The sequence below is a fragment of the Pipistrellus hanaki genome, assembly GCF_964339955.1.
Source record: "Pipistrellus hanaki genome assembly, chromosome: 5".
In the NCBI taxonomy this organism is placed as follows: Eukaryota; Metazoa; Chordata; class Mammalia; order Chiroptera; family Vespertilionidae; genus Pipistrellus; species Pipistrellus hanaki.
In genome coordinates, this window is record NC_140507.1 from 65,974,382 (window position 1) to 66,001,004 (window position 26,623).

Consider the following 26,623-nt stretch of genomic DNA (forward strand, 5'->3'; position numbering starts at 1 on the left):
AAACACCTCATTTTATGTTGTGTTTTTTTGTTTTTGTTTTTGTTTTTACTTTATTGAATTTATTGGGGTTATACTGGTTAACAAAGCTATATAGGTTTCAGGTACATGATTCCACAACACATCAGCTATACATTGTATTGTGTGTTAAATAGTTAAAATTCAGCATAGGAGGAGGCAGTTGGAAAAGAAAAAAAAAAAAAGTAAGATAATTTAGAATGGATTTTGGTTAAGAAACTTTGTCATCAAGTCCATTTTTTATCTAAACCCTCTAGTTTTAACAAAACTCATTATATTTATAGCAAGTTACTTTTGAAAAAGGCAGACTTGAATGTTTAAAAAGTCCTTTATTTATGAAAATCTCAAAATCTGTTATAATTTGCCTGCCTCCCACACTTGGCTCTTCTTTTATATGCTATATCAAACATGAATTTACTATTAACTTTTTTTTGAAACTGTGTGTGGGCTTAAACACATTCCCATCAATGAACTTTTGTTTTAAGCATTTTATATACTTTTTTTATAAAGACAAGCTACATGAAAGTTCAGAGATTTCAGTTACTAAGAGGCCAGCATAAACCTATTTTCTGAAGCATTAAAATCAAACATCACAATTTATCAAAAAAGGTAAGTTCCTTCTCACTTCTCTTCTCTCCCTTCCTCATCAATGAGACAAAGAGGTAAAATAAATCTACTTTTGGAGGACTGAAATAACCACTAAATATGGATGCTTTTATGATAAATCCTATATAATAAAAGCCTAATATGCTATGTCCAGTCATCCAGTAGGCCATTCAACCAATCAAAGCATAATATGCTAATGATATGCTAAGGCTGCTCAACCATTCACTATGCTGTGCACTGACCACCAGGGGGAAAACTCTCCGGTAGGTTAGCTTGCTGCTGGGGTCTGGCCAATCGGGACTGAGCAAGACAGGCCAGACACACACTGGAGCCCTCCTTTAGTCCCTCTCTGGCTAGCCAACTCTGCGCCCCTCCCAATATCCCTCCTCGGCCCTGATTGTGCATCAATGGGGTCCCTGGGCCTGGCCTGCACCCTTTCACAATCTGGGACCCCTCAGGGGATGTAGGAGAGCCAGTTTCAGCCCAATCCCTGCAGGCCAGGCTGAGGGATCCCACTGGTGCACAAATTTGTGCTCCACGCCTCTAGTTTAATATAATTGTCAGTACCTATTTACCTCTGATAAATGAATCTTAAAAATTGAGAGAAAATCATGTAGCTAGGAAACGAAATGTGAGGAAAGTCTTGACACCTGGGACCACAAATCTCCATGAACCTATTTTCATAAGTTGATTTGCACAGAGGGAAGGGTGACATGTAGGGAATAAGTCAGTGTTCTGACTCCTGAACCAGAGAAGGCCCAGGCTTTGATGGAGAAACAACAGTTTTAACATGTATTCTATAGCTCCATAACCCTACAGTCCAACTGTAGGGTTACAATTCCTTGTGGGAGGAAAAATTCAGTTATTATTATTTGAAAATTTTTGTAAGAATACCAGCAATTGATATGTCTAGTCTGAAAAATAAAACACAGATTGGAATAGTTGGGCATTCTTCTCATTTTTTATTTATTTTCTCATTTTTTTTTATTGCTTCAGCCTCTTTAGGAGGTGAACTAAAGAGAAAGAAACTGGGATATCTGGGGACAGGTGAAGTTTTGAGCATTTCACAGGAAAACATACTGCCTTGGAAAAGGAAACATTGTTAGCTCTAAGGCGTGTGTAGTGAAGCAGGCTTCCATTTGACTGTGTAATAGTAATTACTTTAAAAGGAGGCCAAAGGAGAGGATTATAAAAGGGCTATTCTAGAATATCTCCGGAGACTCAGAGAAATAACGAAAAAGTAAAAATTCTCTGGGTACTAGGATTTGATTCTCGTCACTGTGAACAACATGCCTGTGAAATATAATTATCATTTTATAAAGTGATCTCATTTCTACCTTAGTTTGATGGGGTGTAGTGTAAACAACCTGACAGGGCTGGTTGTTTTTTGTTTTTTTCCTTTTTGTAATGCAAGTGCCTGACTTAAGCTTTGATTGCTGAGGCATCCATTTCAAAGAAGAAGCCACTTCAAACACTATCTGGGATAAACACAAGGCCAGCCATACAGCTAGAGAAGCGACTCCTTTGTTTCAGAGACCTTACTTGATCTCATAACTGACCATTGGCACTACTTGTTTGTTTTCTCTCCTCGTGCTTTAAAACCCCCCTCTAGTGTTTTAAATTCACCAAGAAATTGTGAGCCTTTCAAACCCTAGGCCCTCACCCTCAACCCTGATAAAAGCAGAACCCCAGCCACTTTGCTCTCTCTTTTACTCCCTTTCTCTGTGACCTCTCTGTGACCCCAGCTGTCATTTCCCCATCTTGTAAGTACGAAAACCACACTTTTCCGAAGTTTCCTGACCATTATTGCTGAGGAGCATTTTGCAATCACACTATGAACCAAAAGTGTTGGTCCAGTTGTAACATTGTTTTAAGCAAGGGAGGCCTTCTGTGCAAAGCCCCCTGGGGCCTAGCTGAGCGCCTCCGGGCATTTCTAGCTAATCACTTTACTATGAATAGACTGAAACCTGATCACCAACAATAAAAATGGTAATTGCTTCTTGATTTCTCAGGAAGAGGATCCAAATACATGATGTAATTTTTAAAATATTTGTATTGATTTTTTACAGAGAGGAAGGTAGAGGGATAGAGAGTTAGAAACATCACATCGATGAGAGAGAACCATCAATCAGCTGCCTCCTGCACGCCCCCCACATGTGCCTGCAACCAAGGTACATGCCCTTGACCGGAATCGAACCCGGAACCCTTCAGCTCACAGGCTGACGCTCCATCCACTGAGCCAAATTGGCCAGGGCAATATATACATAATTTAATAGTCATAATAATCTTGTTAGTTAGATATAGTTACATATGCATTACAGATGAAGAAGCTAAAGATTAGAGGGTTTTTTTGTGTGTGTTTTTTTTTGCCAGGCCATTCAGATACTAAATGTAAATATAATAAACCTGTATTTTAAATATAATTAAACTTTCCACTGAAAACAACTAGACAAATTGAAAAATAAAAATCTGTGCATTGGAGAGCTAAAAATAGTGAAAAATCACGTGGCTAAAAACCAAAGGGGGGGCGGGGGAATCACAGAACTAAGCCAAGTATTTAAATTTGCATTTCCCTTAGGGGTGATAATAAGCTTCATAGCAGCTCAGTGGTTAATCTGTGCACAAATTTTGAAAGCTTTATGGATTTAAGGAGATAAAATTGTAATCGAGAACCCACCAAAGAGTGAATACCTCTAAGTTGATTTGGGGTCACAAATAATGACAACTTTTAAGTAAGAATGAATCAGAAATATAGAAGCATTAGGAAAAAGCTAAGCATGGCTTGGAATCATCTCAATTTTTGAAATTATCTCAGATTGCTAGCAACCTAGTGCTCCAATAAAAGCAAACATAAATCAAAGTCCTCCTATTACCACGCACTTATTCCTTCACCGTTCTTTTCTAACTTGGATAATGGTAACTCAATCTTTCCATTTCTCAGGGTTGCAATCTTTGATAACCTTGAGCTCCTTGACCATTTCACACATATCCATCTGGTTGGTCCTACCTTCCAATTTCTATCCATCATCCAAACCACATCTTATTATGTTCTCTTCAGCTTCTCTGGTACAACCTACCACTAACTGTGGTAGGATAGTAAGAAGCTAAGAAAATGCCTGGAATGAAGAAACTGAGACAAGAAAATTAACCAAGGCCAAACACTTGGGGCAGCTTGCAGCTGGCCTGTGAATCCCAAAAATCTTATGTGCCCCCCATCAAGGACACTGGAGAACTAATGGTTTATACTTCTCCCTAACCTGAAAATTCACAGCTTAATCACCTTGGCCTGGGAAAATAGAGAATACAAACTCAATGAATGCCATTTGTGCCAGGTAAACCCAAGGGCAAATACCACATAGGGAATGTTAGGGCAGGAAGGGGAAAGAGGGAAAGAGGGGGACTTTATCTCACCCACTAAACACAGAAGCCAGCCACCTTAGGACTTGCCATACAAGATGACCATGTTCATACAAACATTCTGAGATAAGCCACAACAATGTAGAAGGGGACTTTGCAACCTAGTCTGCTATCCAAGATATCTGGCAGGAAAGCTTTGAAACCTATAGGGAGAAGGTTATAAAACCCTTTGAACCTCCACTGGCCAGCATGCTAAAACTAGCTGAGTTGCCAGCTTCTGTTTTATGCCAAGTGTATTCTTTTTTATAAAATATATTTTTATTGACTTATTTTTTAATATTAAAATATATTAAGGAAGAGGGAAAGAGAGAGATAAAATCATCAATGATGAGAGAGAATCATTGATCAGCTGCCTCCTGCAGGCACCCTACTGGAGATCGGTCCCACAACCCAGCCATGTGCCCTGACCGGGAAACAAACCATGACCTCCTGTTCATAGGCTGTCGCTCAACCATTGAGCCACACCAAGTGAATTTTTAATAAATCTGCTTGCTTTGTTTCAATATGCTGTCTGTCACTTGTCTGAAATCTTCCTTGTGAGATTAATGAGTCTAAGAGGAAACAGGCTTCCTCCAACTTGGGGCTGTTCAGTAACAGAGCCACATTGCCTTTGCCTGGAATGCTCATTGGTCCTCTATTTATCTAATTAATATATATATATATATATATATATATATATATATATATATATATATCATTTCTTCAGGAAGCCATAGCTATTCTCTCTGAATTTATAAAGTATTTCTCAAGTTTGTGTATCTCATTGGTAGTACTTGTTATAATGCAACTATCATTTTTAATAGGATTGATCATTGTTTTATCTCCTACTTTGTAGGAACTACTATTTAAGCAAAAATCATGACTATTTTAATGGCCCCAGAAGTAATATAGAGCATCCAGAGTAATTAATGAATAAGTATTTTTGAAATGGAGTAGCTAAATTTAACGATGAAGTGGTCAAACATCAGACTATGACCCGCTAAGTATAGCAATAATCATGCTTAGAATATATGTTTAACGCTAGAGAGATTCCTGCCTTTCTCTTCTTCTTTACTTCTAAGATAGAAGGATGCTAATAACCAATCAGGAAAGATCATAGAACAAGTATTTAGAAATAGAAAAAAAAGCCAGGATATAAAAATCTGGGAGTGTTGTGTCAGAAAGTCATCATTTAATGGTAGAACTGGAGACCTGTAAAATGGACTTTCATAGGTACCTTTTTAACTGATATTGCAGTGATGTTTACATTTAGTGCTTACATAAATTAGTGCTTATTAGAGGTATCTATGCTCAATGCTTGCTAGGTATCAGTGATAAATTACATAGTGTTTATAAATGAAGGGTTAATATAAGGTTATAGATGGGGGATGGGTGGGGAACGGAGGATTCCATTCAACAATAAAAATAGATGACAAAGGATTAGCTAGTGTACTCCTGAGGTTTCTTTCTTTCTTTTTTTTTTTAAATATATTTTTATTGATTTTTTACAGAGAGAAAGGGAGATGGATAGAGAGCTAGAAACATCAATGAAAGAGAAATATCGATCAGCTGCCTCCTACAAACCCCCCACTGGGAATGTGCCCGCAACCGAAGTACATGCCCTTGACCGGAATCGAACCTGGGACCCTTCAGTCCGCAGACCGACGCTCTATCCACTGAGCCAAACCGGCTAGGACTCCTGAGGTTTCTTAACCCTAATTTTTATACAATCCTTTTGTCTTATCTACAAAGTATTTTTATCATAAAAATCACTCATTTTTACTAAACACTCAAAATGCTATGCTCAAAATTCATGGTAATTGCTATAACTTCTATAAAAACTTCTATTAACTTCTATGCAGATTGTCTATTCTCATGGGTAATAGCTCATGGTTTTGGCATCAACTTATTTCAACTAAAAGAACTAACAGGCTATAACAGAGCTAATTAACTCACTGATTTGTAGCTTCTTAATGACATTTCTTTTAAAGAAAACTAATTAAGTATTTCAGATACATTGAAAATTGCTTACAATAGACTTAATGGTTCCAATTGTGTGTTGAGTGCACAAGATAATTAAGTGGAAGCCATCATGGTACAGTGGTTGAGGCTTCAGATGGACAGCCAGGAGGCTTACATTTTGTCATGAATCAAATGACAAAATGTGTTGTTTCACCTTGGGAAAGTCATAAATCATTTTGCCAATATAAAAATGGAGGTTTAAAGTAGCACCCATTTGTCACAGGTAAGTTTAATAAACCAAATGACAATCTATACATATGTTTTAACACATGCCAAATTCTAAAGCCAGTGTTGGGATTTTGCTTTTGATACCATCACTCTCAATCAGGGATATTATTAAGTGAAATAAAGAGAAATTCACTCAAGCCAGGGCAGTTATAGCAGTATCTCATAAAACATGAGTGTAGAAAATACAGACAAGCATCAAGAAAGACTAAGCATCATAAAAGAAGAAAAAAGTCTGATTGACCTGTGCCAGTTTATGGATTCAACTTGTGATTGAAACCATGTTAGCAAGAGAAGTTGAAAGTCACATTGCAAATATGTAATTTTAGGGGCCATACTTGCTCACTGCTTATTCTTCCCTTAAATAACTTCTATTCAGGACATTCAGTCTTTCAGAGCTCAACTCCTGCATAATATTTAAAGCAAAAAGCACCTCATATTCCCTTAAAATTGCACAAAGGTTGTTTTAAAAACAATTCTTTTAATCCAATATATGTGCATTGTACAAAAGAAATAATAAAAATATAGTAAAATTAAGGGGAAAGCACCTTTATCCACCACTCAGAGATACAGAAACCATCCTTTCACTTGTGGTTTTAACTATTATAGATATTTACAAACAACCACACTAAAGCAGTAGTACTAATTTATTCTGAATTCTCTACTTTCTATTTTCAATGAATTGTGCTGGCATCAATGCCTGCTAATGAATGCATCTGTATAAATCTCCAGATCAATAAGACTCAGGATATAAAAGCATGATATTCTAAAGCACCAATCTCTGGAGTCTCTGAACCTGAAAAGAGATGGACACCGAATATTAAAATGGAGCCCTGGTAAGCTTTTTCCCCCCTAAATAATATTAAACCTGCAGAGCACTGACTCATTCAGATTATGGTAGATAGTCCCATTGGTGTGACTACAAACATTTATGCAAATATTTATGTTTCCGGTTTACACTTATTCAAGACAGGTTAAACCTTTTACTTCTTGTGGCACAGGAAGCTCCACATTTGACTGGTCATTCCATTCCTTAAAGGAGGAAGAAATGGAGCAGAACAAAGGCAGGAATCAAATAATAAAGAAAAAAATAGAGCTTATAATTGGAAGTGGTAAGAAAATATAGCAATAAGTATGGTGTTTGTTACTCAGTTTCCCTTTAGTGATATTAGACTATACATCAAGGTTTTCATTGGACTATATATCTTTTAAAAATTAAGAGACAGAAGAGGTCAGCAAAATGTATTCCTTGTTATTAACATTACGCTTAAAGCTACTCTTCAGCTGAGGTTACTCACTCTGATTCTTCTTCCCTCTTCTTCCCCTGTCCCACCTCTGTTTCCTTCTCCCCTCGCCCCTCTCCCACCTCCCTTCTTTGTATATGCCTAAACTATTTGAGGGAAAATGTTTACAGTTTCCCAGTAAACAAAAGGATTCTAAAATCTCTGGATTACAGAAGTTATTTCCTATGGCAGTAAGAGGAAGTGTTTTCCTTTCATTGTGCATAACAAGATCCCTAGAAACAATGCTTTGTAGGAAAAGCCATTTTCAAGATGTAAAGGAAAGGGTTCAAGATGAGAGTGCAAGATGTATGCCAACGCTGCCAAACTTGGTGCTCATGGATGAGAACAAAGAGTAACATTTTGAAAGTGGGTCCTATTTCTATACTCTTTGATAAAAGTATTAATAAAATATTCTTACTGTGATTCTAAGAGAATGGATCATATTTCAGCTTTTAAAGAGTAAAATGATCTTTTTTTCCCCTCTCCTTTAGAATATCTTAATTGCAGTGTTTGCAAAAATAAACAGGTGATGTGGGTTTATTGGAACCAGGTGATGTGGGTTCTGCCCCTGGCTTTGCCACCGAAATTAGTGCAGCCTGAATAAAGATCAGGTCTCTAGCCCTAACTGGTTTGGCTCAGTGGATAGAGTGTTGGCCTGTGGACTCTAGGGTCTTGGGTTTGATTCCAGTCAAGGGCACATGCCCAGGTTGCAGGCTCAAACTCGTGTAGGGGATGTGCAGTGGGCAGACAATCAACTATTCTCTTTCATCATTGATGCTTCTATCTCTCTCTCCTGCTCCCTTTCTCTCTGAAATACACACACACACACACACACACACACACACACACACACACACACTAGAGGTCTGGTGCATGAAATTCATGCACAGGTAGGGTCCATAGGCATGGTCAGTGGTCAGGGCCAATCTGTGGGGCGACCAGTGAGGCAATTGGGGGGTCCTCCACTGGCACCTACCTTGGCTTGCCTGGGGCCTGAGGCTGGGAGTAGCTCCTGCATTGAGACTCTGCCCCCTGATGGTCAGTGTACATCATAGTGACCAGTCATTCCACCTGTCGTTCTGCTCTTCGGTTGATTTGCATATTAGGCTTTTATTAGATAGGATATACAGCATATCTAATAAAAGATCAATATGCAAATTGACCATCACCCCAAGACACAAGATAGCTGACCCATGTTGTCAAAGATGGTTGCCCCCATGTGGACACAAGATGGCCATCACAAGATAGCCAGCAAGGTAGGGTAGTTGTGCGCAGTTAGGGTGACCAGACCAGCAGAGGAAGACAGTTGGGGGAGACTAGGCCAGCAGGGGAGGGTATTTGGGGAGGGGGTGACCATGCCTGCAGAGAGGATAATGGGGGGGGGGGGGGACCCAGGCCTGCAGGGAAGGAAAGTTGCGGGGGACCAGACTGGCAGGGGAGGGCAGTTAGGGGTGACCAGGACAGCAGGGGAGGGCAGTTAGGGGCAATCAGGCTAGCTGGGCAGGAGTTAGGCATCAATCAGGCTGGCAGGGAAGTGGTTAGGGGATGATCAGGCTGGCAGGCAGAAGTGGTTAGGGGCAATCAGGCAGAGGCAAGTGAGCAGTTTGGAGCCACCAGTCCTGAACTGTGAGAGGGATGGCCAACCACCCATTTAGGCCCGATCCCATGGCCTAAATGGGAGGTTGGATATCCCTCAAATGGTCTCAAATTGGAGAGGGTGCAGGCTGGGCTGAGGGACAACCCCTGTCCCACCTCCCATGTATAAATTTTGTGCACCGGGCCTCTGATATATATATCAGCCATCTCTAAAAATAAAGAGTCCTGGCTGGTTTAGCTCAGAGGATAAAGCATTGGACTGTGGATTGAGGGGTCCCGGGTTTGTTTCTGGTCAAGGGCATATGCCCAGGTTGCGGGTACAGTCCCTGGTGGGAGGTGTTCAGAAGGCAACCAATCAATGATTCTCTCTCATCATTGATATTTCTATCTCTCTTTTCCTCTCTTTTCCTCTCTGAAATCAATAAAAATATATTTTTAAAAATCAGATCTCTAGGGTTCATTCTCCTCTCAGGCAGAGTGCTGGGGGCATTTGCTGCAGTGGGGTCTGGACTGAATTCCCTAAGGGACTAGAAGCACAGCCCCTCCAAAGCTGTTCTGTGCTTTGTAACTGTTGAATCAGACAAAATGTGTCTGCTTCATTGTTATCTTTATCCCAAATGATGACCTTGCCTCCTTCTTCAAAGAGATAATTGAACTTTCAATTGCAATTCTGAAATCACTACTCCCATGTCTATAGCTTGCTATATACTGCATCTATTCTAACCTCCTTCCCAGAGAAAGGCTGAGCACATTCTTCTGGTTCAAAAGCTACCCTTCAACTACTGCTCTTTAAATCTTATCAGTGATGTTGCCCTTTCTCTTCTTTTCCTCTCTGGTCTCTTCCTAGGCATTTCCTAATTCACTGACTTCTTTTCTCCAGACTGTAAACAAGCTTAAATCCTCTTCCCTTTTAAAAACAAAACTGAACAAGCAAGAACTGCCTATCTCGCCAAGACTGGTTTGGCTCAATGGATAGAGCGTCGGCTTGGGGACTGAAGGGTCCCGGGTTCGATTCCGGTCAAGGGCATGTACCTTGGTTGCGGGCATATCCCCGGTAGGGGGTGTGCAAGAGGCAGCTGATTGATGACTCTCTCTCATCGATGTTTCTAACTCTTTATCTCTCTCCCTTCCTCTCTGCACAAAATCAATAAAATATATTTAAAAAAAAAAAAAAAAAAAAAAAAAAAAAAAAAAAAAAAGAACTGCCTATCTCAATTCTGCCCATCATTACTTCCTTTTCTAGGACTAGTAGCCTATTGAAAAAGGGAACCTAAATTTTCTTTTTAATTTTTACCTCACCATTCAATGTTATGCTAACGTATTTGTACATGTATTTTTATAGCAAAAATGCACTGGAAAAGACTTCTGATAATCTCCCATAATTCTTTTTGTTTTTATGGCATTTGTCATTACTGATCATTCTTTCATTTCCAAAACTCTTCTTTTAGGTTCTGTGACATACTCTGGATTCCCCTTCTCTCTTACCATAACTCCTATTTTTTCCCCCAATACCTCTTATTCTTCCCATCCCTTAGAGGTCCATGTCTTAAAACAGTGCTTTTTGCCGAAACCGGTTTGGCTCAATGGATAGAGCGTCGGCTTGGGGACTGAAGGGTCCCGGGTTCGATTCTGGTCAAGAGCATGTATCCCCAGTGGGGGGTGTGCAAGAGGCAGCTGATCAATGACTCTCTCTCATCGATGTTTCTAACTCTCTATCTCTCTCCCTTCCTCTCTGTACAAAATCAATAAAAAAAAAAATAAATTAAAAAAACAACAACAGTGCTTTTCAAACCTGAATATGCTTAGGGTTTGATAAAATGAAGATTCATGTTCAGGAAGATCATGGTGGAATTCAGAGTCTGTATTTCTTTTTTTTTAATTTTTATTGAATTTATTCAGCATTTCTAATAGCCTCCCAGGTGATGGTTATTTACTGGTTCGGCGGCCACATTTTGAGTAGCAATGCTCTCCAAAGGGAGTGCGAGGGGACTTTTGACATCTGCAGACAACAGTGATTATAGGTATGCTGTATTATTGTTAGCTCAGCCAACAGTGAGATGGGGCATGGGACAGCTAGAGTCAGGTTTGGTGGCTTTGTGACTCACCAGGCATGTTTGTTTATCCAGGTGGGATGAAATATCTATGAATGCTTAAGTGTAAAAAAATGTTGAAAAGCGCTGCCACAGAATTTTAGTCATCCAGTCTCATCCATTCTCAGGTCTTGTCCTCCCACCTCTATGTTGAAGTTTTCCAATAACTATATATCTCTTAGGCACCACCTACAAATATCTGGAACTTATGATACTTTGCTACATGGTTGTTCTTCTTTTATATTCTACCAGTGGCCCAGTGCATGAAATTGGTGCACGAGAGGGGAGTGTCCCTCAGCCCAGTCTGCATGCTCTCCAATCTGGGACCCCTCAGGGGATGTCTAACTGCTGGTTTAACTGGTATCCCTCTCATAATCTGGGACCGCTGGCTCCTAACTGCTCACATGCCTGCCTGCCTGATTGCCCCTAACCACTCTGCATGCCAGCCTGCTCACCCCCAACTGCCCCCACTACTGGCTTCCTTTCCTCCAACTGCCCCCCTGCCAGCCTGATTACCCCTATCTACATCTACTTTGGCCCTGCCACCATGGCTTTGTCAGGAAGGATGTCTGGAGGGTCTCCCGGTCTAATTAGCATATTACCCTTTTATTAGTGTAGATTCTTGTCCTGATCCTTAATGTTGACCCGGTTGCTAAAGGTATAAATATGCCCTAGATAATTCTCTCACTTTTTCTCATCTCCAAATAAGGAACAAGTTGTGTGTTTGTTTTGTTTTAGTTCTCATATCTAGTCCCTTCTCTCTAGTTTTGGATGCCCTGTTGTGTTGACTATGCATTCCTTTCCCTGATGCCTGTTTGACCCCTCCCCACTGTCAACATACTTTCTTCTAAGATCCCCATATTACTTCTTTAGTGATATTTCTTTAAAAAAAAAACACACACATATTTTTATTGATTTCAGAGAGGATGGAGAGGCAGAGATAGGAATATCAATGATGAAAGAGAATCAACAATCAACTGCCTCTTGCATACACCCTACTGGAGATTGGTCTCACAACCAGGTCATTTGTCCTAACAGGGAATCTAACCATGACCTCCTGGTTCATAGGTCAATGCTCAACCACTGAGCCATGCCAGCTGCGCTTCAGTGATATTTCTGAAACATGATCTGCTCATGTTCTTTTCCTAAGAGAACGGTTCCCTTTTGCTGCAGTTAGACTGAGTTCCATAGCATGGGATGGAGTACATGACCTAGAGCTACTGGGCATCCCTCTTAAAGCACTTCCAAGTACTTGCCACTTCTGTTTACTGCTTCATGGCCAGAATTTGGCCACGTGGACACACAGTGCTGCCAGGAAATTGGGAAATCCTTAACCTCTCAGAAGTACCTTTAGGGGAAACATTTTTCTCTTTTCTGGTGGCTGGAAGGCAGCTGTGCTATCTAAAATCTGAGCATCCATCTTGGATTACCACACTGAAGGCAGCAAAAAATAAGATGAAAGAATTGGCACTCTGGCTGGGTAGCTCAGTTGGTTAGAGTGTCATTCAAATATGACAAGGTTGTGGTTTGATCTCCACCCAGTCAACCAATGAATGCATAAATAAGTGGAACAACAACAAAAAATCAACCTTTCTCTCTCTCCCCCTCCCTCCCTCCTCTATCTCTTTAATTAATTTTAAAAACAGGTTCTTAAAAAAATGGATTAGTAAACTCCCATTCCAGACTTGGTCTGTTTATTTTCATTGCTTGCCTTCCTTCCTCTTCCTTCCTCTTCCTCCCTTCCTTCCTTCCTTCCTTCCTTCCTTCCTTCCTTCCTTCCTTCCTTCCTTCCTTCCTTCCTTCCTTCCTTCCTTCCTCCTCTCTCTCTCTCTCTCTCTCTCTCTCTCTCTCTCTCTCTCTCTCTCTCTCTCTCTTCCCTAATTCCCTCAATTCCTCCATCCTTCTTTCTTTCTCTCATTCCTTCCTTTGTAAAGGAAAACAAATCTTTCTTAAACAAATATTATGTGTACTTTCTGACACTTATAAATAAACCTAATCTGAACTAACATAGCAATAAAAGGTTAGTCTGTTCATCCCTTTTTATTTCCCTGACACACAACACCTTACACATCTACCACTATAATGAATTCTTAGGGGGAAAATATATTTTTGGACTAAGGACTACTAATACTAAAAGAAGTGAAAAATTATAGCTATAATGCTAAGTATATACTTTTTGTTAAACAGAAACATTTTTGACTGTTATAAAAAATTATGCTCTATGGATGGATAGTACTCTACAAATTACATTTCTTAAGTAGCATATTAAATGCAGTCACTTAGTCTAAAAGCCATTCAACCCTTCAAAGGAAAAACTTAGATGTGCCTCTGAGTCTCCTTTCTCCAAGTCCTTCTTATTTCCTCATGTGCACACAAATGCACTCACAGAGAAAACAGAATGCAAGAAAAGCTAATTTAGAAAACATTTAAAACACATTAGCTGTTTCCCGTAGAGGCATAATTCTCAACTTATTTTTACCATTATATTTTTTAACTTGAATTTTTATTTATTTTAGAAATTTAATTTTTTTCATATCAATACACCTTTCCGGTGTAATATTTGCTGTGCATTAACATATATAACTGGATCTATACACACAGAGAATACTATGCACTTTGGCCTTTTAAAGTAAAGCAAAATTTAAGTTCACATACTATTACTTAGGTGACAATATTTTGGCTCACAGAAAACCCAGTTCTTTGCATCAGAGTCAGTGTCTTGGGTGGTTCTTATTTTATTAAAGATTTGTAGGAAGAAAAGAGATGCCCTAAATTTCAAGGATTTAAAGGGGAGGGGAGGAGGACTTCATAATCTTCTTTAAGATCATTACAAAGAAACAACCTAAAGTAGAAAGGAGATTTCTAATAGTTTTGTCCATATAATCCTCTGTTAACTCTATTCTTTCCAATAAGTAAGACAAAAGGCAAGTTAAGGATATAGGCAGTTCATTCATTCTTAATAGATAGTGTGATATGATGTACAAAGTTGGGTTCCTTCAAGTTTTAATAGACTAGAGATAAGTCTGTTCTTAAAAAGGAAAGTTTTAAGAACTGGTGGAAAATGTCATCAATACATTTTAGGGTGTTTTATTATTTAATAAAAGTAATTTATAAAACTATATTGTTTATAAGTTTGGGAAAGTCAATATTCGATTACATATGCCATTCTTCTTTCCCTTATGAGAAATGTAATAGTTTCTTTATAAATCTATAAAAATTCATGTCTTCTTTTCTTGGGTTTTTGTTTTATTTAATATAGCAATACTTAAGTGTTAGTCCTCAAATTTCCAATACACAGAAAAAACACACATTTAAATTATACGAATGAACAAAAATATATATATTGACATTAGCAGAACAAGTGAATATAAAGGAACTCATTTGAATATTTTCTTCTAAACAGAAGAACCTATTATTTTGTTTCTAAACAGAGGAACCTATTATTTTAATAAACATTGCCTGATTTTTTTCTAACACCCTACAATAGTCATATACATTTTTCTTAGGAAGTTAGTCCTAAAACAACATAAATCATGATTTATTAGAAAAAAGACAAAAAAAGTGGGGTCCCATGGTAGAAATGTCACTGTGAAATCTTCTGTAGCCCCAGTTTCACATGGTAACAGGCCTGTTCCTTTACTAACAATGTTTTTCCTGCCTCAAATGCTCTTCCCTCTCTTCAGCCCACTCAAATTTCCTCAACTGTTTAAGGTCTGCTTAAATTCCCTTCTTTCTTATAAAGAATATATACTCCTTTCCAACCCTAAAAATGTTTCTTTTCTCAATATTTATAATTGTTACTATTGTAGGTAGTTATTCATGATTACATTTTTTTTAATTGCCAGCAAAAGAAGAAAATTATTCAACCACCCTTCATTGAGTCTCTTGTACCTAAAACATAAATGTATGTAAATAAACAGAATAAAAGACAAAAACAAATATTCAGTGATAGTGGTTCTCAATTTAGTTAGAAAATTACACATGTGTCAGTGATTATGATCCCAGTACTGTGATAGGTGCAATAATAGAAATACATATATTATTTAGGATAGTCATTTAATGATGTCTTCTCTTTCCAGCGAAGTGATCTTTTAAAAAGTAGGTAATTAAAATTATGTATTGATTTAAAGATATAGTTTTATATATGTATATAAATATTTGATATATACATTTAATATTCTATTCACACACTGCCTGGAATGTAGTCATTTTTTATAGAGATTCAGGTAGAATGCCACAGGCACTCTGAAACTGGACCATTCAAGATTCATGCCTGGAGCAACTACATAAAAAAGGTTATCAGCTCAAATCATACTCAAATAAACATACTTTCCACAAGCAGTGTGGTCATTTTAAGTGGAGATTAAAACATTAATAAATAACAATGATAAAATATACAAAGACAAATATATGAATTTCACTTTGGACAGGAGAAAATAGAATGATGTTTTATTTTGCTAAATATTTTCCACTTGAGGTAAAGAGGTCCTTATTGTTGGAACATTTTTTTTCTTTTCTTAGAAAGAGTGGAAGAGAGGAGAGATAGAGAGAGAAGCACTAATGTCACATCTATTTGTTGCCTCCTGCACATGCCCAATCAGGGTCAGGGATGGAGCCTACAACCTAGGTGCATGCTTTTGACCAAAGTTGAACCCTGAGCCCTTCATTCTATAGGCTGACACTCTATCCACTGAGCCAAACAGGTTAGTGTTGTTGGAACATTTTTAAAGTTCATGGAATGACTACATGTTAGAGATATTTTTGAGATATTTTCATATATACCCTGTTTCCCAAAAAATAAGACAGTATCTTATATTAATTTTTGCTCCCAAAGATGCGCTAGGTCTTATTTTCAGGGATGTCTTATTTTTCCATGAAGAAGAACACGGTACACATTTATTGTTAAATGAAAATAAAGGAAATTTATTACCTGTATATGGTACGGTAGTACGGTAGTTGTCAACACAAACCAGACAAACTGTGAATCCTACAGTATCAAGAATTTACTCATTTATGCAATGACAATCATGTCATCGTCTCTGGAACATCATCATAACAATCCAATTTCTGAATTTCCTGGTGAATTCCTTGTGACTCCATTTCTTTCAGAATCAGTGGACCAAATCTCTCATGTTTAGCCTAGGGGGGGCCTTATTTTCGGGGGATGTCTTATTTTCGGGGAAACATCAGTAGCTAGGATTTTGGATGGACCAGTTACTTCTAATGTCATCCCAATCACCCTATGTCAGTAATGGTTGTATAATGGTATCAGAAATATCCCAGGGTTAGTTAAAATTCCCAACTGGTTTTGGCAAATGTTTGTATGCACTCATAGAAAATTCTTCATCATTTGAATTAGAAGTTATTTCATTCAATAAATTATTTCCAGAGAGTGTTAATAATGTTTAGATTTTATGCTATTTCTATTTGTACCAATGATGTTACTACTGTGCATTAAATAGTCTAAGAGGTGTTACTAATACTTCCTTCTAAAAGTATTTCAAGTATAAAAATTCTAACAGTAATTCAGGAATTTACCATGATTGAGTCCTTCCTTCTCCCCTTCCCCCTCCCCCTCCTCCTCTTCCTCCTTCCCCTTCCTCTTCCCCTTCCCTTATCCTCCTCCTCCTCCTCCTCCTCCTCCTCCTCCTCCTCCTCCTCCTCCTCCTCCTCCTCCTCCTCCTCCTTCTTCTTCTTCTTCTTCTTCTTCTTCTTCTTCTTCTTCTTCTTCACCACTGTTTTCTATCATCAAAGGATTTCAAACTCTGCTTTCTTAAAATATGTGTGATATGTGTGGTTGCCATGAAATTGGTAGCTTCATTTTGGGTAGCTGAACAACTATTTACACACTATCTGTTTGTGGTTAAACACTGCCTTAACTCTAGAACCAGTTCTCTGAAGATTATTCACTTGTCTCTCCTCTTGAACCAATCTCCCAAGCAAAGCAAAGCTACAACTATACCATTTTTTTTTTTAGTAGGGAAAGACTACCAACCCATATTTCCATATAGACATTTCCCTACATATGAATTTATCTTTAATAAGTATGGTTAATTCAAGTAAAAGATAATCAATCACATGGACAAAAATAAGAGACAGTTTTGGTGGGGAAATCAAGGGGGAATATATATGTTTCATGAAGTAAGGAAAAGTAAAAGATGCATGTCCTCCAAAATAATTTTCCAGAAATCTCCTAGGAGCATGTAAGTAAATAAAATGCATTATTTGTGATTGTGGACTAATTTATGAGATTATATGAAATCAAAGCATTGGGGGTGTTTATAGAAAAGTGATAGAAAGATAGATGCTATTAAATAAGAGCATGTCCTTAAGATTGAAAGGATAAAACTGATAAATCTGTTCCTTTGTCATTTTTTTTTAATCAGTCTCAACTCCACAGTTCAGCTCAGGGCTCTCAGTACTTCTTCTCTGTGCCCTGCACTAAATGCCTTACTTCCATTACATATAAATATGCCCTCTGTTCTTTTTTCTTTGCAAAAATATGATCAGCTTCATAACATTGTGATTGTTAAATCTACAGGTTAAACATTGTTTCTGCATTCCTAGTTGATAGCAAGATGTCAATATCTGCTGCTAGCATCTCAAACCCAAATCACTCCAAACTAAGTTCAGTATCCTCTTTTCTTCAAAACAACCCAAATTCCCTGATGGTGTTGAAAAAGACCATATTTATACATGAAGCTAAAACACTTTTATACAGCAAAAATACATCAACAAAATAATAACACAATCCACTGAATAGAAGAAGACATTCACCAATGACATATCTGATCAGAGGTTGATCTCCAAAATATGTAAATTCATACAACTCAACATCAAAAAATTAAATAATCCAATTAAATTTGGACAATGGACCTGAATAAACATTTCTCCAAATAAGACATACAGATGGCCAATAGACATATGAAAAGATACTCAATGCTACTAATAAGCAGAGAAAAACAAATTAAAACCACAATGAGATAACACCTCAAACTGTCAGAATGACTATCATCAATAAATCAACAAACTACAAGTGTCATTGAGGATGTGGTGGGAAAGAAGATTGGTGCAGCGACTATGGAAAAGAGTATGGAGTTTCCTAAAAAATTAAAAATGAAACTGCCTTATGACCTAGTGATTCCACTTTTGGGTATATACCTGAAGAAACATGAAACACTAATTTGAAAGAATAATCATACCCCCATGTTCATTGCAGCAATATATACAACTAGAGGCTCAGCGCACAAATTTGTGCATGGGTGGGGTCTGGCAGGCCAGCCCTGAGCTGGAGGAGACATGGGAGACTGGCTGGCAGGCCATGCCCTTAATCAGAGGGTCAGGAAGAGGTGGGGGGGGGTGATTGGGGTGGGGCCAGCAGGGGAGAGGAGCCGTGGGCAGTTGGCCTGCCAGTTCCACCCCCGATTGGGCTGGTTGGCCGAAGTGAGCATCATAGGCACTGGCTGTTCCAGTCATTCTTGGCAGTCTGGTTGCTGGCTTTAGATAGATAGATAGATAGATAGATAGATAGATAGATAGATAGATAATAGATAGATAGATAGCTGCATATAATCAACTTAAGTTGATGGAATCCACTCAAGTGATTATCAATAGATGAGTAGATAAACATATGTATGGTACATAATGCAATACTACTTGGTGATAAAAGACCTAGAAGCTATTATGCTAAGTAAAATAAGTCAAACACAGAAAGACAAATACTGTGTTATTTCACTTCTATGTGGAATCTAAAGACCAAAACAAATGAACAAAATAAAAACAGACTCATAGATACAAAGAACAAGCTAACAGTTGCCAGGGGGAGGTTATTGGGAAGCTGGGCGAAAAAGGTGAAAGGATTAAGAAGTACAAATTGGTAGTTCCAGAATTGTCACTGAGGTATAGATTATAGCATAGGGAATATAGTCAACAATATTATAATACTAATAGTAGCCCTGCACATGAATCCATGCGCCAGTAGCTCTCTGCTGCCCCTGTAGCTCTCCACCCACTGCCCCACACTCCTGTAGCTCCACCAGTCCATCTCCCCCTCATAGCTTGTTGCCCTGTCCCCTCCTGTAGCTCTCCACTGGCTGCTTGTAGTTTGCTGACCCACCTTCCTGCAGATCCTTAATCTGGTCATTACATGGTCATGGCATAATGGATAATTAGCATATTCCTCTCTTATTATATAGGATATATGATGCCAGATGGGCACTGGAAATATGGTAAAGAGCACTTTGTGAAGTACATGATTTCCTTACCACTCTGCTGTACACCTGAAACTAATACAAAAATAATATTGACTATAAACTGCGATGGAAAAATTAAGAAAAAAACATAAAAATTAGTTGATCCAATAATTCTTCTAAAAGGTCATAAAGGCCATCTTTGGGTAATTTTTAATTGTTTTTTTCAAAATTGTTAGAAAAATAAGATCTATGTAATAGACTTAAGAAAAGGTGAGGGAATAAATATGATAAAAGATCTTATTTTGATGAAAGATTCAAACATGGTCTCTAAATTATAAAATAAAAAGATTATTCTTTCTTCCTATAGTTTTATTATTTTTTTTTTTTTACATAGCTCTTACTATTACTAATTATTATTAGCTAGTTTATGGTTAATTGCAATTTTGAGGTAAATTGCACCTCTGAAAGAGAAGAGTTTACAGAAATATTTTGAGCCAATATGCAAGACCTTCCCCATAATTATAAATATCCTGTTGTAATCCAATCTAATAAAAGAGTAATATGCAAAATGACCATCATTCCAACACACAAGATGGACACCCCCAAATGGTTAAAGATGGCTGCCCCATATGGACACAAGATGGCCACCACAAGATGGCCAGCAGGAGAGGGCAGTTGTGGGCAATCTGGTCAGCAGGGGAGGGAAGTTGGGGGGGGAAGGGAGACCAGGCCTGTATGGGAGGGCAGTTAGGGGCAATCTGGCTGGCAGAGGAGCAGTTAGCCATCAATCAGGCTGGCAGGGAAGTGGTTAGGGGATGATCAGGCTGGCAGGCAGAAGCAGTTAGGGGCAATCAAGCAGGTAGGCAGGTAAGTGGTTGGGAGCCAACAATCTTGGATTGTGAGAGGTATTTCTGACTGCTTTCAAGGGGTTCCAGATTGGAGAGGGTGCAGGCTGGGCTGAGGGACACACCCCATGCACGAATTTTGTGCACCAGGCCTCTAGTTAAAATTATATGCTTCTAAATTTTACACATATTCCATTGTGAAAGCAAGTAGTAACTCCTCCATATTTCTATAGGTTTATTATTGTAACCAGTTCAACAATTGTTGCCATTAGAATATGATTTTAAACCATAAATTGGAATTCCCTCAACTGAATTTGACCATCACCACTCCCTAAGCATACTATAAGCCTATATCATTCCTTTGTATATAATATTTTTTTTATTTTTCTTTAACTCTATTACATAGATCTTATTTTCTGCAGGTGGAGCAAGCACCTTAGAAGATCCAGCACAAGTACTAAGCCTTCTGGGTAGCGTCCCAATTTACATTTCTTAAACATTGCTGTGTTTTTCTTTTGTCACTTGGCCCTTTGTATTTTCTTCCCTACTAGACTCTAAGTTTCATGTCAGGAAAGATGGTAATTTCTCAATCATTCCTAGGCAAACTGTACCCATTGCTTAATATTACCTATGAAATACATATTTGTTGATTGAGTTGCCTAGGTACCTACTTGTGTGGTCAAGGGAAAGAAAAAGTATATATAAGAGGCAATATTGTATAAGCTATTTTATGAATCTGCAGGGCAAACTGCTTGAGGCATTGACTAGAAAACTAGGCCATGATCCTTCTATATTTGAGGAAATGTATCACCAGAGACATAGAGGGAAAAAGTATATTCTATGTGTAGCATAATATTAAAAACCTATATAGAATCCTAATACTGTAATGTTTATTCCTTCAAGTATATTTTTATCTAATATCTTACATAAGAAAATAAAGCCAGTACTAAAAGGGGTTTTTCCATACTCTAAAACATACCAAAAGCAAAAACAAGAAATTTTGTGCCAAAAATTTCTTTCTTAAATTTTGAGGTAAACTAAGAAAACATAGTATTTGTGATTATCATGAAGTCTGACATTCACACATTCAGCTTTTGATAGCTGTACCATAATTTATTTGTCTGGCAGGTCTGTGTTGGTATCAAACAGTAAAGATAAAAAACAAAATTGTATGTGGTGAAAAAATAGTTAATTTAAATAAATTTTTTTGGCAGTTCCCCTATTTTTGAAATTTTTTCCTCAAGCTTTTCATAATCTCACTTATCTACATTTCAAAGAAAGCTGGACACTGGTGTTTTGTTCTTTATTTTATTAATATGAAAACTAGAATCCAAAACCCATAGAAGAATTGTGCCAAAATTAAGCAATATCTGAGAAAAGTGCGTAACTTTTAAAAACTTCACTAATAAGGCATTCGAATTACTTATGCCTGTTTACATAATTTTCTCACTTATTTTTTAAAATATGTTTCAATTCATTTCAGAGAGGGAAGGTGAGGAAGAGAGAGATAGAAACATCAATCTTGAGAGCGAATCATCAATTGGCTGTCTCCTGCACACCCCTATTGGGGATTGAGTCCGAAACTTGGGCATGTGCCCTGACTGGGAATTGAACATCCATGGGTCAACACTCAACCACTGAGCCACACCAACCAGGCTTCTCATTTATTTTTATTACAAGAACTATGTTTTTTAATAATTACCTTTAAAATTACATTTCTTATACCAGACTTATTCTGGTAATAAATACTTCTAGTTGCATTATAGTAGAAAATATTTTTGTTCTGATGTCTTCAACTTAATAAAACTTATTTACTAAAAAGTAGAAATTATTCCAAGATAAAAATAACTAAAATATCATTTATGGGCTCATAATAATAACCTAAGAAAATGCTAAAAATTTTAAAATAATATTTCACTGATCATATTTTGTAGTAGTAAGGGCAACAAAAACCCTCAAACATTGCTGGCAGGAGTATAAATAGGTGCAACTACTTTGGAAAACTTGCAGTATCTACTCAAGCTAAAACCAGGCAGTATATATACTAAACTACCCCTTGATCCAACAATTTTTGCTCTAGAGAAAGACTTAGACCCAACCCATATGGTCCCCAAAATGAATGTATTCACAAAAAGATATGCTCAAAGATGTTCATCACAGCACTAACCAAAACCTAAAAAGTACTTAAATATTCCATAATAAAACAACAAATAGTGATGTCTTCATATAATGGAATACCATCTAGAAATGAAAATAAATAAGCTATTGCTAGATGCAACTAAATGGATAATCACATAAACATAATGTTCATAAAATAAAGTGGACACACATGAGTATTTATATAATGTTCAAAAGCAGGGAAAACATATTCATTGTTGAAAAAGTCAAGGTAGCAATTATCTTTGGCAAAAACAGTTCCTGGGAAAGAATACTGTGGTGACAGAGAGCAGAGTGAGGGCTTTTGTTACATTAGCAATGCTACATCTTGATCAGGTCTCTTTACATGACTGTGTTACTTTTCTGAAACTTTATACAGAACTTGTCATTTGTATACTTTTCTGCATGTATGTTGTATCTCAATTAAAAATTAAAATCTTTTACAACCTATGAAAAAAAGTTTGTAATCATAAATTATTCTACATCAGAGGACCAGTGCATAAAATATGTACAAGGGGGTTGGGGGGTCCCTCAGCCTGGCCTGCACCCTCTCACAATCCAGGACCTCTCAGGAGATATCTGACTGCCAGTTTAGACCTGATCCTGTAGGACCTAAACTGGCAGTCATACATGCCTCTTATAATCCAGGACTGCTAGCTCCTAACCACTTGCCTGCCTGATCACCCCTCACTGCTTGCCTGCTTGCCTGCTTGCCTGATTGCCTCTAACTCCCTCTACCTTGGCCTGGCCCCTGCAGCTTCATCCAGAAGGACGTCTGGAAGGTTGTTCAGCTGTCCGGTCTAATTACCATATTGCACTTTTATTACTATCTACTCTAATAAAAGAGTAAAATGCAAATTGACCATTACTTTGCAATGCCTACCAGCCAATCAGGAGTGAGTATGCAAATCAATCCAACAAAGATGGCAGGTTAATTTGCATATGCAGGCACCAAGCGGCTGGGGGCAGGGTGGGATTCTTGCATCATCGCCATGGCTGACTCAGCCACTCCGGGCCTCTGGGCAGCCTGGGAAGGCAGAAAGGTAGCTCCTGGCAGAAGCAAAAAAGCAGCTCAGGCCAGAGCGAAGGCGGTGCCCGCAGCCAGTGTAAGGAAGGCTCATTCTTGCACAAAGCTTCATGCATCAGGCCTCTAGTAGATAATAAAAGGCTAATATGCAAATCCACCAAATGGCAGAACAAGCGGAACAACTGATTAATATGACGTGTGCTGACCACCAGGGGGCATGTACGGAACATGGCAGGCGTTGGTTGAGGTGGGATGGTAGAGCAGGTGAGTGAAGCCCAAGGCATGCATCGATCACTGTCATTGGGGCAAACCTCTGGTAGTTACTGAAAATGTTTTGCTCCTGTGTGCCACGGTCCCACCAGGAACTCACACCTGCTGCCGGTGCCCAGCATTGGTCCTGATCACTCGGTGCCATCAGTGGGTACAAGCAGCAGCTCCTGGCCCTGATCACCCCTAAGGGCTTCTCCACCTCCCCCTGCTCCTGAGGGGTGATCAGGGAAGCAGCCTCTGCTCACACCCACTGCTAGCATTGGCCTCAATTGCTTCGCGCTGTCAGCAGGTTTGAGTGGGGCCAGCACTATCAGTGCATTGGAGTGGTGGCAGCAGGAGTGGGGCTGCTGGCAGACAGGGGATGAGGGGGCCTTGGTGGGTGGGGCCAGGTGAGGGCAGGGAGGATGGGCCAAGACCTGCCCCTGTGCCTACTATAACCTCATGGCCCACAGTCCATGCACAAATTCATGGACTGGGGCCCTAGTTTAATTATAAATATTGATGGTTTCTATATATTTTTGCCTCCAAATCAACCTGGAAAGAATATTTTTAAATTTAAAAGATATCTTTGTGAATTAATACTAAATACTTTTGTTACTTTTTTAAGTTTACATGTTTCTATTTTGCTCAGCATATCACAAATAGACTTAGTGAACAAAGAACAGCTTCCATAAAAATACTTATTTTATAAAATATTTTCAGTAGAGGGAGCTTCACTTTCTTTATTTTAGAAAATTTTCTTTCAAGGGCTATCACTGAAAATAAAAATATTTAATTTTTCTCTGTATTATTAAAGTTCTTCATAGAATGATGAAGGTAAATGAATAAAAAAGTGCTACTCTCATTCAAGACTAGTCTAAGATATATAGAAAACTTACTCAATTTATGAAAGGAGAAAAATAAACTTGAGGAAGAATACATATATTGATTAAACTTCTATATTGGGTATGTCTTTTTCAAGGAATTTCATTTTTGGAGTATTCATAAAAACATTTTTAACTTAAAGTATTTAATATTAATGAAAATAAGTTCTTATAATCATGATTATGAGTTTGAAATACAATTTTTGTGAATTTCATTAAAACAACAGAAATCAGAGACTCTAGTGATGAAGAATACATAACTAAGAATATATTATAACAAAACAGAAAAGAATGTATTATAACAAATATGGTGAATTGCCATTATACAAATCTGACCACATTGACCAAAATATTTTAATTATTGTTGTTAAGCTTCCTAAACCTGAATATCTATTAATTAAGCTATTATGATTTCACTTATAACATTAATTCCTTTCCATGAAAGTTCCATAAATGTAAAAAAGCTCTATACCCTTTTCTTTGATCACCATATATAAAATCTGTGACAATTGGAAAGTTTAAAAATTTACTGATTCTTATTAAAATATTCTCACTGAAAATATTCTGGTTTTCAGTGGTTCAACACTTTAAGAAAAAGTCAATAATTTCATAATATAATAACCTTCACAACTGGCCCTTATTATTATAGACTTATCAAAATAATATAGCTTTCTGTAAATTAGTTTTTATTAAATACATTATGTTTTTCTAAGTTGTCCAAAGATGAAATTTTGACCTGGAAACTTAGAAAAGAATAGTTACTACTTCTTTTAGAAATCAATATACACAGAACTTATTCTAATTACTTTTATTTCAATCCTCTTGTAAAGCTTGTGAGCCATAAGATGGAAATTATAATAAAATGAAATATATATTGATGGTTTAAAAATCTATATGAGCAATATATTGCTTATACATTGTTCAGTTAAGAATAGTGGTTAAATTATCTGATCTTTTGCCTAGTCTCATTTCCTCTTTAAAATATTTAATTAAAAAGAAAAAAATGAGGCCTACCAAATATGATTGGACATGATAAGAAAATGTGATGTAATAGAGCAATATTATTGTTCTATGGATTTTTTATTATATTACTTTATCCAAGAAGATTATTCTTAACATATAACATATCTATTTTTTATATTTTTACCTCCATTTATTACCTGAACTAAGCTCATTAGGAATAGCACTTCTTCCTTTATTTTTTATTCACTTACCTTAATCTCCAGAAATATCAACAATGTTCAGAATTTTTCTGGTTAGTAAATGTTTATGTTCTAATTGTTTTCCTTTTAAAAGTTAGTAATGTTCCATTTCTAATTAGTAAATATTTTTAACTTCCCAAAAGAGAATAACCCACAACTTACAATTTACTTAGAAAAAATGAATTTCTAACAGCAATTTGAGAAGGAATAACTTGTCTTTGGAAATAACTTTTCCAGGGTAATCTCAGTTGCTACTAATATAAGACGACAGTTACTAAAAATGCATTATTTTCAGAAAATAGAGCAAAGTTAATATTTTCAGAGGTCTCAATAGATAGACTGCTAGGTACTTTAGACATAAAATAATACGATTTAAGGAGTGCTCTCAACAAGTCAATTTCTAATTGCATTCTTGGTCTCATCAATAACAGGTGGTTGCATTCTAGTACACAGGCTTTTTTAAAATAAGTTCTCCCACTGTTAAATACAAACAGACTCACCTGAGTAACAGTGCTGCTTCCCAGAAATAAAATCCCGAAACTAATGTCCGAAAGTGTCTCACGTGGGCCATGATACGGAGAGATATTCACGATCCTGAAATTAGTCTTATCCAAGGCATGGGGGGAAAGAGAGAAAGCCTGGAATGAAAATAAGCACTCTAACTCCGTGTGGTGGTGGAGACAAACGCTTCAGCACCATAGACAGCTCCCCGCGGTCAGCGGAGGCCCTGTCTGCCTTTCAAACCTTTGCAATTCTCTTTCTACCCTTCCCTGAGCGCTGAGCAGAGGGACATGCACAGGGTTACAAATGTGCAGGTGATTTACACAGTGAAAG

The 26,623-nt window shown here is 37.6% G+C and overlaps 1 protein-coding gene across 2 annotated transcripts in view; it reads right to left on the reverse strand.

The window, feature by feature from the left end:
• GLRA3 (glycine receptor alpha 3) overlaps positions 1 to 26,366 on the reverse strand; it is a gene marked incomplete at both ends in the record, with an annotated part of 133,539 nt that extends 107,173 nt beyond the window's left edge. The window contains one exon of one of the 2 annotated variants that reach the window (XM_084883454.1): positions 26,290 to 26,366. In XM_084883454.1, the coding sequence (XP_084739580.1) occupies positions 26,290 to 26,360 (71 nt within the window). The remainder of the gene's footprint in view (positions 1 to 26,289) is intronic. The other variant, XM_084883453.1, reaches the window with a different exon arrangement.
• Between the last annotated feature and the right edge of the window lie 257 nt (positions 26,367 to 26,623).